Below are 15994 nucleotides of genomic sequence, written 5' to 3'. Positions count from 1 at the left end.
GGGGGATCTTCACCATATAATTGTGTAAACTTCTACTGTGTTAATTCTTCAATCCATGTCCTAAGAGCAACTCTATCTCTCAAACCTTCCTTTATATATATTCCTCACTCTACTCTTTGTGTAGAATTATTATAAGTGTAGTCAGTACTAAGATGTCTATAACTATAGACTTCCACTCAAGTTGTGTTATTTGCCCTTAACTCCCTATCCCACCCTCCCCCTCCTATTGTGTTCTCATTAATCCTTACCGTGAGTCCTTTATCTATAAATTCCATAAAGTCCATTTACATTTAGGGAACCCTGTGTATAGCTACCCTCTCCCACCATGCCCACCCCACTCTCCCATAATATATCCCCTATCCTCCCTCCAGCTAAGTGATAATATTGTAACCATGAATGTGATTTTGGTCTGTGGAAAACCATACAGATTGTGCATGTGCGAGACACAAAAGAAACCTGTTAGGCATGTCTGGGATTCCACTCAAGTAGCAGGTCAGGATGACATGTTTAGGGACTTTCAACAAAATGATAGCGAGATGGAATGCTCGGACAAATGCTTGTGACCAAACATTCAAACTAAGTTCTAACAGTGCAGCACAACCTATGCTAAAGCCGGCTAATACCATCTCTGCCTGTAAAAACAAATATTGATATTTGAATCCTCAGTGATGGAAGGCAGCTCAAGATAAATATTGAAGGCTCCTAGGATTTGAATAGCTGCACTGCATGATATGATCCAGACATAGGAGGAGAGTGTGGATCAGTCTGTGCCTACCACCTACACCACATCCGCCCCCTCATCCCAATCTGTAGATACTAATACCAGACAGAGCCGCACCATGGGGGGAGGGGGACAAGGATACTTTGTCAGAGCTGTGGAAGGCAAAGATGCCTTGTTCTAGTTTGTGCCGACCACGACTAATACAATCATCGTTCCCAAGTTGGACATTTTACTGCAGAAGTGCAGAGTGATGACAAGGTTTTAACATTTCACAAATCTGTTAATCACTCAAATGCCGAGGAGCCGAACAATAGTTATTGTTAGATGCCAGTAATTTGTAATCACCGTGCGGAGTACAAGTTGGCGTGACCTGAAGCAACCTCAAAGACAAGCGCAGAGCATTTTTGGCCACATGCCATTGGTCACATGGAGGTAACCCAATTTCAGCCATGTCCTATTGCATTGGAAAGCACATGACATTTGTAGATCCTAGAGTACACAGCGTTGTGCTGCTTCGTTTATTCAGAGGGAAAGAACACTTTTTTTTTTTTTACATGACAAAGGCCAGTGGTGAGATCTTGCTATAGCCATCATTCCCAGGATTACCACTAAAAGGGCAAGGCGGGCAGGGGGGGATGGGTGCAAAGCAAAGAACAAAAACAGGGAAATCAAGATACCACTGGCAGAGAAAATAACACATTTCAGGCTTCCCAGCCTAAAGAAGCCTTCTCCCCTCTACTGCCTAAACCTAGCATGGCTCCATGGGAGCTCTCTAAGGGCCTGTTCACACGACGTCCGTTTTCTGTGCTGACCTGATCCGTACGCTCCTGCACTAAAAATGCATCCCAATGTATCCCTATGTGTTTTATGGGCTACAGTTCTCACGTGCGCAGTCCGTTCAGGTTACCACAGAAAAATACTGCATGTCACATTTTGTACGGTCAGGAAACGGTCTGGAAACGCAAAACGCATCAAAAACGCACTGAGGCGAACATAGTTCAGTCCCCCAGTCCTAAACAAGAAAAACAGACTGGTGTGTGGCCAAGATTAGGAGGGATTGAAAACAACTTTGGAAGTTAAACTGACAATAAAGTTAAATCTTACAAATACCTTTAAACTCCTTAACTAGTAACAAATCTGTACCTTATTTGTGTATCACTCAGCTGTAGATCCTCAAATCATCTCTGAATTGGTGCTGACACTGTCCTTCCTTCTAGACGGAGGGGGGCTACTTTTGTCCTCCATGGTCCCTGTGTGTGTTGTAAAGTAGCCACCACTCCAATCTCATGTTTACAATCTCATGTCTAGTTTACTAATTTAATTTGTACTGAGATCGTAGTCCATACACTTTACATGTATGACGGTCACACGACGACTGTACTAAAACTTAAACTTCCCATTACGCACTGCACCAGTTTATGAATTCACACATGCTGGAACCTCCCTCAGGAGCACTGTACTAAAACAACAATTCCCATAACTCACTGCGCCGGTGATCCTATATCGCATGCGCCACTTTATCAACTCACTGCAACGCAGGTGGCAAGATTACAAATGGTAGTGATGATCACTCTCATAGTCACAAGAATGGCCATTGTTTTGGCTTTTACATTATTATAAATACAGGATCTATATAGTATAATGGTAGTCCATGTCAGCAGCGTGACTACATCCCCACACATAGTGTGATCATGCAGAGTGAATGTAGTCACCCTTTCAAAGGAAGTTACACCTGAGTAGATTACAACACATCATCTGGCTGAATGTGTTGGCCAACGCTGCCATTACAAGGGATGAATAGCTAGGAAGGTATATGGATGATTTTGGGTTTAGTATTTAGCTATTCGGACTTTGCTAGCCGACATGGTGCTCAGAACTTTGCAGACAAACTAAATACAGACGACGACTAGTAAAGTGTGTGGAAAGTCCATTCTCATTTCCTATAGTTGTGTAATAAAAGCCTCGTGACTAAGCTGATTGAGCAGTGTCACATGACCACAATCGAGGTTAAGCAGACTATACAATTTCCTTTAGGCCTGGTTCACATCTTGGCGGTCCAGGACTGGTTTCCGCAGGGCCCTGTTGATTTCAATGGGGGGAGGGGGTGGGGGTCATATCTGCGCGGCAAAATGTCTTGGCGCCTTTTTGTGCGATGAGCGACTTGGTTTTTAGCAGCACGCAGCCAAGCGGACTGCTAGCCAGGATTAGGGCGCCATTAGAAATTAAAGGTAACGCAAGCGTCGTTTGCGTGCAACTCTGGGATCGTGTACGAAACCGTGAGATCTCGGCTCGCTCAGATGTGAACCAGCCTTAAGCTAGCCACCCAATGAGGCGAATTGATCAAATCTGGAGCAGTTGTGCAGGGCAACCAATCAGCTGCTCTCAATTGTCAAATGGTAAATTAACAAACTGAAGAGAGAAGCTGGTTGCCATGCACAGCTGCTCCAGTTCTGATAAATTCCCCCCAATCTCCTTTCACCTTACATGGACAAACCTAAACAACCTATTCAATGAGTAACAAATCAGAGCGGCCATTGCGCTACATAGCTGACAGTAGATATAAAGGAGATTGTATACTGTAGTGTATGGCCAGCATGAGATCTACCATCAACCACATACTGCAAAGGCCTGTCTGATAGGATACAAAATAAACCAATTGTTTAGGTTTGCCCTTAAATTGCACAGTTTTGGTAAATCTAAAGAAAATTCTACAATGTTGGATTGTATAGTGTGCGGAAGGGTGGGCAACTCCAGCCCTCCAGCTGTGCTTTAACTACAAATCTCATTATGCCTGTGGCTGTCAGTCTTGCAATGCCTCCTGGGACTTGTAGTTCTACAACAGGTGGAGGTGCTGGTGTATGGTAAGCTCTATATAGACAATCCTGGGCTCCTTCTATGGACTGACAAGGTCTGTTAGAAGAAAGTATCCTTTCTAGAGTCCATACCCCATGTCCCAATGCTCAGGATCCTGTCTCGGAAGCGGAATAAATCATTCCCTTGTGGCTACATTGTCCTGCTGCTGTACAGGCTGCCATGGTAATCTCTGGTTAGCAGTGAGTGTGAAATGAAATGGCAGCCTGTACATGCTACAGAAATAGAACAGTGACAAGGCGTGGGAGCCTCTCTGCGAACACTGACCTGCAAAGTGCGGTGACAGCAGCAGTTCAGATCTAGGATGCCTCGGCCTCTACTATTCTGCAGGATGGAGGAGGGGGTCTTCACGTGACGTCACTCCGTACACACAATGACGTCACTCCCGTTTCCTTTCCAGCCCTCCTCTAGACGTCATACCACGGACAGCAGTCGCTCCGACATGAACACACGGCACCAGCCGGCTCCGCGACCCGGAACACCCGTCCAAAAGGCACTGGCTATGTAGTGAGATAGCGGCCGTGCGGCGCTCCGGCTCCCCAGTGTTGTGTAGAAGGAGAGGCTAATGTAATCCAACCGAGGCTCTGCGACACTGCACCGGAGCCACACACACAAATAGCACCACGGCTCACCACCGAGTAACCCGGGGGGAGTGCGGGGAGGAGTCCCCAGGCGCTACTATTAGTAGTGGGCGGGGCACTAGCGTCTAGGCTGTCCAATTGAAGCGTGAGAAGATACTACACATCAGAGGTTCACTAGAGCAAATGAAAGGCGGGACGATAGACAACGTGCCAATGGTAGCACTGTGTTGTTTCATGATTTCCAATCAGATAAGACCGTGGCTGGAAGGTCTTGCTGGGGTCGGCTGGCGTAGGGAAGGAACAGATACGCAGACACTTTGTCCAATGAGAAAGGGCGAACGAGGAAGTCGCTTTCCGATAGGTGCGCGGAGAATTGGGGACTTCGGTAAGGGTGCCTGAGAGAGTCAAACTCCGCAACAGCATGAGTTCTCAAAGGGGAAACGTGCAGCGGTCTAGGCCGCAGAAACACAAAAACGCGACTGTATTTAAGAATGATAAATATGACAGCAGCTCCCGGACTAAGGTGAGAGAAATCTTCCCCTACGTTATAGATAGACACTATAAGTTTGATGTTATCAGTCAGTAGCAATGGCTCTGGACCCATTTTTCCTATACACGGTCTCTTGCAACAAAGCTGAAAGTGGAATTAAAGCCCACTTTCTGTATCATGGTTGACTGGGTGAGGAGAGTTATAATCCTTGTCAGTTTTTGCCATCTGTGTCCCATTGGGTCCCATTACCTTCACTTCCTGTCCAGTCTCCACAACAGGAAGTGAGAGTTCCTGGGTGTCACTGAAACTAATGTCTCCATTGGAAGATTTCCCCTCTATTCCTGTTTTGGTGACAACTTTAGATTTGGGATTTTCTTTCACTTTCATTCTCCGCGGTCAGCAGGACAAACAGGGTGAATTTCCCTTATGGGGACACAGATCGCAATAAAAACATGCAGGTAATCTAATCAATCCCTCTTACTCTACCAACACAAAAAAAGTTTTAGTTCTATTTGGAAGAGATTAGTTCTAAAGGAGCTTTAGGGAAACCGGTACTGAGAGAAAAAGGGGGCTGTTGTCTCTCCTGAAGATGCTAGACGGAGGTGTAGAGGCATTTGCCTGGCAGAACAGTTTAAATGGTAAGCATGTGTGCTAGGAGAGTGACCCAAAAGGAGCTGATGTCACCTGCACCATATAAAGAACAGATTTTATGTTGACATTTCCAGCAGGTGGTAACGCCAGATTTAGGGCTCTTTCACACCATGTTTGTTGAGCCATCTGCATAGATCACCAGCACTCGAAGATATGTGCAAGAAGTAAACACTTTTTATTAGATGGTCACATGCGTCAAACAGCCAACGTTTCGGGGCCATGCGGGGTCCCATAGTGATCGTCACTTTGTCGCCCAGAAGAAGGGACCCTGCATGGCCCGAAACGTTGGCTGTAAGTCAGTATTTTCTATATTTCTTTTGCTGAAAAAGTTAATGCCGGTTCTGATAGAAAGGTGTCTGAACACACAGCGCATCGCAGTTTGTTGCATATGGGGCAGTGTAGTGGCAGATTGATTAGGGTGCCCATGCTGACCCGTGTCCACAGCCAAATCGCCTCCAATGGGCATGTGACCATCAGAACTGGACCATAATGCAATGGAAGAAGTTTGCCTGGTCTGATGAATCACGTTTTCTTTTACATCATGTGAATGGCCGGGTGTGTGTTGCTTACCTGGAGAAGTGATGGTACCATGATGCACTATGGGAAGAAGGCAAGCCAGCGTAATGCTTTCAGCAATGCTCTGCAGGGAAAGCTTATGTCTTGCCATTCATGTGGATGTCACTTTATTATAAATTTGTTTTTAGGTTTTAACATAGATACAGGAATATAAAACAAAACAAAAAAAATAATATAATTAAATAATAAAAAAAAAAAGGAAGGGAAATCTTATCTCGTACTCATACCCGTGCTCATGCTCACGGGAAATGAAGAACATCAGGAAGTGTGGCATCGCTCCTGGTTCTCTCGAGTATTTGCTAGGGGGACCACACCTTATCAAATTCGGGAATAGTATTATGCAATCGAGCTGTTAGATATTCCAAATTATGGACATCATGAATCCTTCGCAGTAGTTCTTCATAAGACGGAGGTGTAGATTGTCGCCATTTTAAGGCTGTAAGGCATCTTGCTGCAGTGAGGACATGGTTGGTGAATTTGGTGGTAAATTTCAAAAAATGTGGAATAGGAAGGCCTAAGAGTAAATATACAGGGTCGTCTGGTATAGTCTTATCTATTAATCTTTGGAGCATAATCATTATAGACTTCCAGAAAGGACGTATCTTGGGACATTCCCAAAATATGTGGAGTAAGGTGCCCTTTAATGTCATACATCGCCAACATGCTGGTGATAGCAAAGGATTCATATGATTTAGCAAATCTGGGGTGCGGTACCAATGGTATATAATTTAATGTGGATGTTACTTTGACATGTACCACCTACCGAAACATTGTTGCTGACCAAATGCAACCCTTCATGGAAACAGTTTTCCGTGATGGCAGAGGCCTCTTTCAGCAGGATAATGCACCCAGCCACACTGCAAAAATGCTTCAAGAATGGTTTGAGGAACACAACAACGAGTTTGAGGTGTTAAGTTGGCTTCCAAATTCTCCAGATCTCAATCCAATCAGACATCTCTAGGATGTGGTGGAAAAAAAAAGAAAAAAAGTCCAATCCATGGAGGCTCCACCTCACAAGTTACATGATCTAAAGGATCTGCTACTGATGGCTTGGTGCCAGATACCACAGCATACGTTCAGAGGTCTAGTGGAGTCCATGCCTATATGGGTCAGGGCTGTTTTAACAGCAAAAGGGGGACCTACTTAATATTAGGTGGGTGAGCATGATATTGTGTATGATGTAGAGTAGTTTCTTGGTTTTGAATCCTGCGTTACTGGAAATCATAAACCGTAATTTATATGGAGATTTAAATTAACAGGGACTTGCATTGTTTTAGACATTTAAAATGTGTAATTCATTAATTAGCCATTTTAATAACCGATTTATTCAATGTACTGGCATGGTGGAGGACAAGTTGTAGTAAAGAGGCATAGAGCATCTAAACCAGTACATTAAATGTAAAAGTTAATGTACAATTGTAGCTAGGTCCAGTTTTCCTATAGCCTCTGAGTGCTGTCCACTAGACATAAGCCCAGGATTGGTACAAACTCAATTCGCCTGAGGTTTGCCCAAGCCAGCTTAAAACTGTAACCGCCACTCGCCTCTCCCAGACCATTTAGTTGCCAGGTTTAGTTTTAGACCATTTAGTTTTACCAGGTTTTTTTTCCCCGCCCCTTTTGTGATGTATGGTTGTGGGGTAAGAAATGTGCCTTTCCGCAACTGCTTGGGCTGGCAGGAGGGATTGGCGGTCACAGTTTTGAGCAGGCTTGGGCAAGCTGAGTTTGCATCAAGCCCAGGCTCATCACTACTATCCACTAGGCGAAATGCCGAAATGCTTACCTTCAGCTCTGATCTCCGCTCAGTGCCACACAGCCTTTCTCATATGTGCACTTCAGCCACATTTTTTTTCTGATTAAAAAGGTTGTACTCTGAGTGACTGCTTGGATCCACCATGGATACCGCTTTCCCATAGGAGTGATTGGGCCGTTGTGTGGCATGAACAAGCCATTTCTGGGAGAATGGCTGTGCAGCTTTGCACGTGGCGGCACAGGGAAGATGGCTGAATTGGGGCTGAAGTAAGTATTTCACCTTGTGAGGGGCGGGGGGGCTTTTCATAGGTATAGCTGTACTTTTAAATCACCAGAATAAAAACATAGGTCGGTAGGGAAACCCCCGGTGCGTGCATTGAAAACCGTTTGGCTTTAAAACTTGAAACAACCTTGCTCCTTTTTTTTTTTTTTTTTTTTTTTTTAAGCTCAGATTCTAAGGGGCCAGTTTATAAGGGGAAAGCACAGTGCACTTTCTGGTATGGGAAATAAATAATCTCCGGTATGTGAGGTTACCTAGGCACTACTGTGTCTACAGCGTGAGATCTAAGGTACCACTGCTTCTGTAGCTAGCCTCAGGTGATTTAGGCTGGCCGTACACTGTTTAGAATTGTGTCCGGTTCATTGGAATTAGATGACATTTTAACAGTGGGGAGCTCTGCTGGCTCGACAAAATTCGAAAATGTTCAGGCGTACAGTCGCCGCAGTCACTGTTCGCCTATTGTTCAGTACAGTAGCCTAGCAAGACTTGACCGAAATTCAGGGAGGGGATTTTTTAAAAACTGGAGCACAACAGATTCTGGAGCAGTTGACCATGGCAACCAATCAGCATCTCTCTTTAGTTTGCTCAGGTAAGATTTGAAAATGAGAGGGAGAGAGAAGCTGATTGGTTGCAGTGCAAATCTGCTCCAGCTTTGATAAATTCCCCCCAGTATGTGTATGGCCAGCTTTACCGTTGGTTTTCTATAAACAGTAGTGGTCCCTCTGCATCAAGCACACCTCTCCAAACAGTAGAGAGCATGATCTTTGACCATTGCAGACATCCAGGTCTGATAAATGAGCTGCTGTTTTGTTATCCCATCACTTTTCTTGTACACCTTTCTTATTAAAGGAGAACTAATTTTCACTCATCCTCGTAGTTCTAGCCCACGTGTGACAATGAAACTATCACGTCAGCTCAATAGATCAGGAAGTGCGCGAGCACATAACGTCGCTCGCTCACTTCTCCATCATGTCCCTGCAGAGAGCCGTGACTGTCGCTCGAACGGACGGGGAGGGGGCGGGTACAGCTGGCTCTGCCTCTAGATGGGCAGAGCTAGCTGTCAATCATGCAGCTGGGTAGATCTCACGCAGTTGGGTGGATCTGCGGCGGTCTCGGTACAGCTCGCGGTATACTGAGCTTTGGGTCGCGGGAGGACGCTAGTTTGTGTCCTCCAGTGACCCTTAGGAGAACTCTGGGGAAAAGCACTGACCCCATAGTTCTCCTTTTAACAACTGTCCCTGTACTTGTGATAGTGTAAGGCAAAGGTGGACAAATTATTATGGAACTCAGGAGCCGGTCTGTCCATACCAGAAGCCAGCAGGATTTTTTTTATCGGAGCTAGCTCTATTGAGAACAGCTAGAGAAAACCTCCACAGTTAGGAACCAGCTGTAAATTAGAAGGAGCATTGGATACCTGGCTCCTGGGATATGTCCCGTCCTGCTGTAAGTACATTTGGTTGTTGTTTTTTAGTGGAATTTGCTAAAACTTCAGAGCTGGTAAATAATCCTCTGATGAATATGAATTGAAATTCATCCTGCCTACCATGTCTTATTATACTGTAGTTCTTCCCTAACATCATTTTGCACTAATGAGCAGAACAGTGGGATGTCACTTGCGTAATAGCGTTTGTTAATAGAGTAAATTGATCCTTTTTTTTTCTGTAATTTCCTCTCCAGCAGGATCATTAGTCACAACTTCTCTTCTCCCACTTACTGCTTTGCTGTCGCTCTCACAACACCAGGTACTTTAATGGCAGCATACTTTCTGAAGATTCGTTTCAGTGCTTAATAAACCTAAAGACAACTTGTCTTATGTTCTAAAGCTTTGAGTAACGTATAAATGTAAATATTGCTGGTCGTTCTGAAGCAAATGTACTATGTTGAATTAGATGAAAACCCTCACTGAGTAGCATTTAGTTTGCTAAAGCACTAAGGGGCAATTTATCAAAATCTGGAGCAGTTGCCCAGGGCAACCAATCAGCATCTGTCTTCAGTTTGCTCAGGTAAGATTTGAAAATGAGACAGAGAAGCTGATTGGTTGCAGTGCAAATCTGCTCCAGTTTTGATAAATCCCCCTGTGTATCTTAGCCACTTGCCATTTTTGTTTAAACAGAATGCATATTTTCACCTTTTTTTTTCACCCTTTGTTGCATTTCAGTGCTGTTGATCTCCTGCAGCCAATTTCTGTCTGCGATGACTGCATTGCATTTCTCAGTTCCCTGATGTTAAAGACAGTAGGTTATGACTGCATTGTGTGTATTAACCACTTGAAGTCCGGGGTGTTAAACCCCCTTCCCATCCAGGCCATTTTTCAGTATTCAGCGCTGCGGTACTTTGACATTTATTCCGTCATGCAACGCTGTACTGAAATTAATTTTATACCCCATTTTTGGGGACAGATAGAGCTTTCTTTTGGTGGTATTTAATCACCACTGGGGTTTTTATTTTTTAATATATTAAGGAAAAATTACAGAATAAAAAAAAAAAAAATGTTTCCCCTAATTAAATGATAAAACATTTATTATTACCCAATTTGTTGGTAAAATATAAAAGACGGGATCACGTCGGGTAAAGAGACACCAAACATGTCAAGCCTTAAAATTGCGCACGCACGCAAAACCTCAAAAACTACATTACCCAAAATTGGCCATAGGCGACGCTTTAAAAGCTTTTACCGCTCATCAGTTTAGTGTTATCAGTGATTGATGGCTCCAAAATGATTGCTCTCACTCGGACGTTCGCGGCGATGTAACATGTGTAGCGCAATTGTCGTTTTTGCGCGCTGGTGCACCGGACGCGTATTTACGTTTATATGTGCGTAAACAAAGGGGGGGGACTCAAACCTTTGGGGCGGGGGGTGGTTTACTTTTTTTATTTGTGACTTTTATTTATTTTTAAACTTTTTTTTTTTTTATTTATATTTTTTTTACACTTATTGTTGTTGCTATTACATAGGGGGATACAATCCCCCTATATATTAGCAAAGGCACACTGACAGGTCTTCTTTATGGAGACATTAGGGGTCTCTAGGACCCCTAATGTCACCTAGGGACCCCCAAAGAAGCTGATGAAGCAGAGATCTGCTTCATCAGCTTCTCTCTGCCTATAGCAGCCAGATGACTGACAGGTGAATGCGGAAGTGATGTAATACACATTACTTCCGCATTCACAGCATAGAGGGAGATCAGCAAGGTGCTGATCTCCCTCCCTTCTCCTCCTGACGCCCTCCCGAGCCGGTACCGGGCCACAGATGGGCTAGCGGATCCCGGGATTGAAGGTGAGGGGTCAGGAGGTGGCGGCACTCGAGGGGGGGTGGCGGCACTCGAAAAAAATCACGCCATACAACCGATCGGTGGCTATAGAGCCGCTGATCGGTTGTATGTAAAACAGCCGTTAACGGCTGTAAAAACGAGCGGGTCTTTCCTGCTAGGGGGCGCGCGCGAGCAGGAAAGAAATGCCGCCTGGAGACAGCAACCCGCCAATGCGAGTCTGCCGTCCGTCCGTTTTTTCTTAACGGGCGGGCGGCAGGAGGTTAAAGTACCCACTTATAGTCTCTAAAGCCTGTATGGCAGGGTGATGATGCAGGAGCACAACTGGGAGACAGGAACAGTGTTGGCACCCTATAACAGGAAGTGGTTAAACAAGAAAATAAATGGCAGGTGTTACGCTGTAGATAAGTAGATGTAGTAAAATATTCAACATGACTTTTGAAATTAAATTAGCAGGCTAAAGAGTTTGAGATTTTAGTGATTGGTTTTACATACACCGATCAGCCATAACATTATGACCTTTCGAGGCATGGACCCAACTAGACCTCTGAAGGTATGCTGTGGTATCTGGCACCAAGCCATCGGTAGCAGATGCTTTGAGTCTGAAGTAGGGTCTCCATGGATCGGATTTGTTTTTCCAACGCATCCCACAGATGTTCGATTGGACTGAGATCTGGAGAATTTGGAAGCCAAGTCAACACCCTAAACTCAATGTTTTCCTCAAACCATTCTTGAACCATTTTTGTAGTGTGGCTGGGCGCATTATCCTGCTGAAAGAGACCACTGCTATCAGAGAATACCATTTCCACAAAGGGGTGTATTTGGTCAGCAACAATGTTTAGGTTGGTGGTACATGTCAAAGTAACATCCACATGAATGGTAGGACCCAAGGTTTCCCAGCAGAACATTGCTCAAAGCATCTCACTGCCTCCACCAGCTTCTTCTTCTCATAGTGCATTCTAGTGCCATCTCTTCCCCAGGTAATTGTGCCAGGTAATTGTGCCATCCACATAATGTAAAAAAACATGGTTCAACAGACCAGGCCACCTATTTCCATTGCTCTGTTTTCCAGTTCTGATGCTTATGTGTCCATTGTAGTCACTTTTGGCAGCGGGCACTGGTCATTATGAGCACCCTGACCAGTCTGCGGCTACTCGGACCTATATGCAACAAACTGTGATGCAGTGTGTTCAGACATCTTTCTATTGGAACCAGCATTAACTTTCAGCAGTTTGAGCTACAGTAGCTCTTCTATTGGGTTGGACTACACGGGCCAACCTTTGCTCCCCTCATGCATTTTTGAACCTTGGCCACCCATGACCCTGCTGCCGGTTAACTGGTTTTCCTTCCTTGGACTACGTTTGGTTGATCCTGACCACTGCAGATGGGGAGCATCCCACAGGAGCTGCAGTTTTGGAGTTGCTCTGACGCAGTCGTCTAGTCATAACAATTTGGTCCTTGTCAGAGTTGCTCAAATTCTTAAGCTTGCCCATTCTTTCTTCTTCCAACACATCAACTTCAGGGACAAAATGTTTTTTTGCTGCATAATATATCCCACCCACTTCCAGGTGCCATGGTAATGAGATCATCAATGTTATTCACTTCACCTCTCGGAATGGGGGAATAATGTTATGGCTGAATGGTGTATACTTTTAAGTGTGTTTATGACCATTAATCCCATATGTAGGAAATTGAAATATTTTCAAAAACTGTGATACTTTGCTATGCTTATATTTTATTCTGTGAAGTTTCACCAACTATCTCTCCATGGGGCTCTGGGGCTTTAGCTGGCCATACGGCAAGCACATTTCGAGCAGTTGTGGATAAACAAGCCACAATTTACTAAGTGGATTGCCCTGTTTGACAGCCTCCTGCCTGACATTCTTCAAGCTGAAACTCTCCCTGCTACTTAGAGCCAGTGTGGGACACTGGAGCTGTCACATGCTGGCTCTAGGACTGACAGATGACCGATAACATGACCCCTGATCGTTTAGCTCTTGTTCTCTTCTCCTAGTGAAAAGTAGTGAGCTTTCTGCTGACTTGGGTCACAGAAGTTCATTAGGAAATATACTCTTGTGGCCCAAAAGAGACGTAAAGCCCCCAAAAAGTTTGGCTTTACTTTCATCTAATGGTGCATGTATAGGTGCAGTGGTCATTTGACTAGCTTGGATGATATTTATTCTCATGTGCAGTTGTGGAGAACCCATCTCTCACAGAAATATCATATTTTGGTCTTTAATAACATAGCAGCTGTCCTGCAGTGCCTGTGTAATTTGGCTTTCGGGGTGAGAAAAGCTAATCTGACAGTTCTAGTAGGGCTCACTGAACCCTATATTGAATGTGACTGCAGCATAGCCACAAACACACACGCTTTAGCATCAAGGCAACAGGATCTGTACTTTATCCTTACAATACGCAATGATGTGACTCGTTCAAGCATCTCTTGCAGCAGCTAGAAAGCTGTATTGGCTAACTCCCCGGCAATCGCAAAGTCCTGCAATCTTTAATCATGTTAGCAAATCCCATTACCTCATAGAAAATTAGGTTCCATAATTGTCCCTCATTTATTTCATTTGATGTAACTTCTTATCACAGTAATTCTAAATGTATCTTTTATTTACCAGGTAAGCGTGAATAGACCGGCACCATTTTGCTTTCCAAAAGCTTTGAAGGCTTAGTCTCCTGCATACATTTTAGATGTGCTTTTATTGAGCCTCAGATGTGTGCTTAAGTAGCTTCAAAGTCTTTTAGGTGTGTTAAAGTTGGGATGCCATCCTATGTTAATCCATCTATTGTTTTGTTTTTTATGAATAGTTATGCTTAAAAATATAAGATTATCTGTATTACTCTACAGTCCTAGTTAAAATCTTGTGGAAGAAATGATACTTTTGTTTTATAGAGCAGTGCTACATCCTATGCGCTGAATAAAAGGATATACTTCCTTGGATAACTAAGTCTGGCCCTTTTGAGTTCTGGCTCATGGACACATTCCAAGAAGTGATTTTTCCAGTGCTCCCAACTTGTTATATACGTTTCAAAGACCTTTCAGGTTACAAATGTAGAGCCTACGGGTGAAACATGTGAGAGGTTGTAGCTGGTTGGGGCTGTGCAGTGCTGGCATTTGCTGCTTTATACACTTTTTTTTTAACTGTTTTATACTGGATTTGCTGCAAATTTCAATGAAGTCTGAAGTGTTGGAATTCTCTGGATAATGCGGTCTGTTCGTATACTACTACCTTTCAGGTGACACTACATAGCTCTTGAACATTAATATTTTTTCCATTTGTGGCCTATGCAAATGCAGAAGAATGACTAAGGACACGTGCACAGCTATTTTGTGCATTCTGGTGCATTGCTGGTTCTGTTAGGCAGCCCATTTAAAATAAATTGGTTGCAATGCATGAAAAAAATAGGTCTTGCTGTATTTTTGTTTTTGCAACACACCACAATGCAAATTGGTGCAGTGCGTTGGGTAACATGCAAAGTGAATGGGATTGCAATGTATGTACATTGCTGTTCCCCACACTTCCTGTCTGTTAAAACATTTACATAAGAACAAGAAATAAATAAAGGTAAATCCCTCTAAGGAAACCCTGGATAGCAGTAACCAGCTGGCAGGAGTTCTGACCTTTCTCCATTCTATCCGACACTAACAGGTCTATTCACAAAAGGGTGAAGAGTTTGGAGAGGCAGGAGAAGTGAACAATCTAGGACAATATAGATGAATTGGAGAATTTTTCCAAATCGGCTATGTTGTCGACCAAGATTGTTCACTTCTCCTGCCTTCTCCAAACTCTTCACCCTTTTGTGAATAACCGTGTAAAAGAAAAGGTTTTGGCTGGGCATACACTTTAATTGGCATACACAATGTAGCACAGACTACTCAGTAAACCATTGACGCTTGCTTTTCTTATTATATTCTGTGTATCATAACTGCAGATATTAATAAAATAATATTTGGGGGATAAAATATCATGCCTCTGGCCTCCAATTAGTAGTTATTGGCAGAGTGAGACTTCAGCATGGTTCTAATAGCTTTGAGTGCAGTAGTTTCAAGCACGCACTGGATAAACTATGCTGCTTCAGGGATTAGCCCAGTGTCGGGGATTAGATTAGGTTATACTGAATGTGAAGTGGCAAGGCGTCCAATTTTAAGGGGTTAAGCATTAGGATTTTCTTGACAGCTAGAGGCTAGGGAGAGGTTGGGGGGAGTTGGTTCTCTTTGTAGCACTGATTATGAACGCATTGGCCTGACTCATATCTGGTTTTTGATAAATGTGAAAAAGTATGCTACATCTCCTGTTTTCACAGATACTTGGTTCCGCTAAAACCCATTAAGATGAAGTAATTAAAGTGACATTAGGGCTCAGTCACACTAGATGCAGTGCGTTCCGGCCCGATTTTGGCCAGAACACACTGCCTCGCATTGCGGCCGGCTCACTTTTTAGTGGGGTAGGAGGGGGCGTGGCGGGCCATTCAAGTGAATGGTACCGTAGCCACGCCCTCCGGCCGCAATGCGATCCGCCGCACGGGATCACAAGGCACATTGTGCCTGTGGTCCGATCTAAATGCTACAAGCACTATTTTGATCGCACCGCACAGGACCGGACCGCAGGCACAATGTGCCTTGCGATCCCGTGCGGCGGATCGCATTGAGGCCGAAGGGCATAGCTACGGCGCCATTCACTTGAATGGCCCGCCACGCCCCCTCCTACCCCATTAAAAAGTGAGCCGGTCGCAATGCGAGGCAGTGTGTTCTGGCCAAAATCGGGCCGGAACGCACTGCATCTAGTGTGACTGAGCCCT

The 15994-nt window shown here is 44.3% G+C and overlaps 2 protein-coding genes across 2 annotated transcripts in view; one reads left to right on the top strand and one right to left on the bottom strand.

Annotated features, from left to right (window-relative positions):
* ABHD17B (abhydrolase domain containing 17B) overlaps positions 1-4418 on the bottom strand; it is a 33788-nt gene extending 29370 nt beyond the window's left edge. Inside the window, exon 1 of the mRNA XM_018562270.1 lies at positions 3860-4418. The gene's annotated coding sequence lies outside the window, so the exon portion shown is untranslated. The remainder of the gene's footprint in view (positions 1-3859) is intronic.
* A 97-nt stretch (positions 4419-4515) lies between these two features.
* Positions 4516-15994, top strand: part of CUNH9orf85 (chromosome unknown C9orf85 homolog) — a 32303-nt gene continuing 20824 nt past the window's right edge. Inside the window, exon 1 of the mRNA XM_018562272.1 lies at positions 4516-4696. Within this exon, the coding sequence (XP_018417774.1) occupies positions 4595-4696 (102 nt within the window). The 5' untranslated portion in view covers positions 4516-4594. The remainder of the gene's footprint in view (positions 4697-15994) is intronic.

The sequence above is a fragment of the Nanorana parkeri genome, unplaced genomic scaffold, assembly GCF_000935625.1.
Source record: "Nanorana parkeri isolate BGI_ZX_2015 unplaced genomic scaffold, ASM93562v1 scaffold569, whole genome shotgun sequence".
Lineage (NCBI taxonomy): Eukaryota > Metazoa > Chordata > Amphibia > Anura > Dicroglossidae > Nanorana > Nanorana parkeri.
Note: the sequence above shows the minus strand (reverse complement) of the source record. Positions and strands in the feature narration are given on the sequence as shown.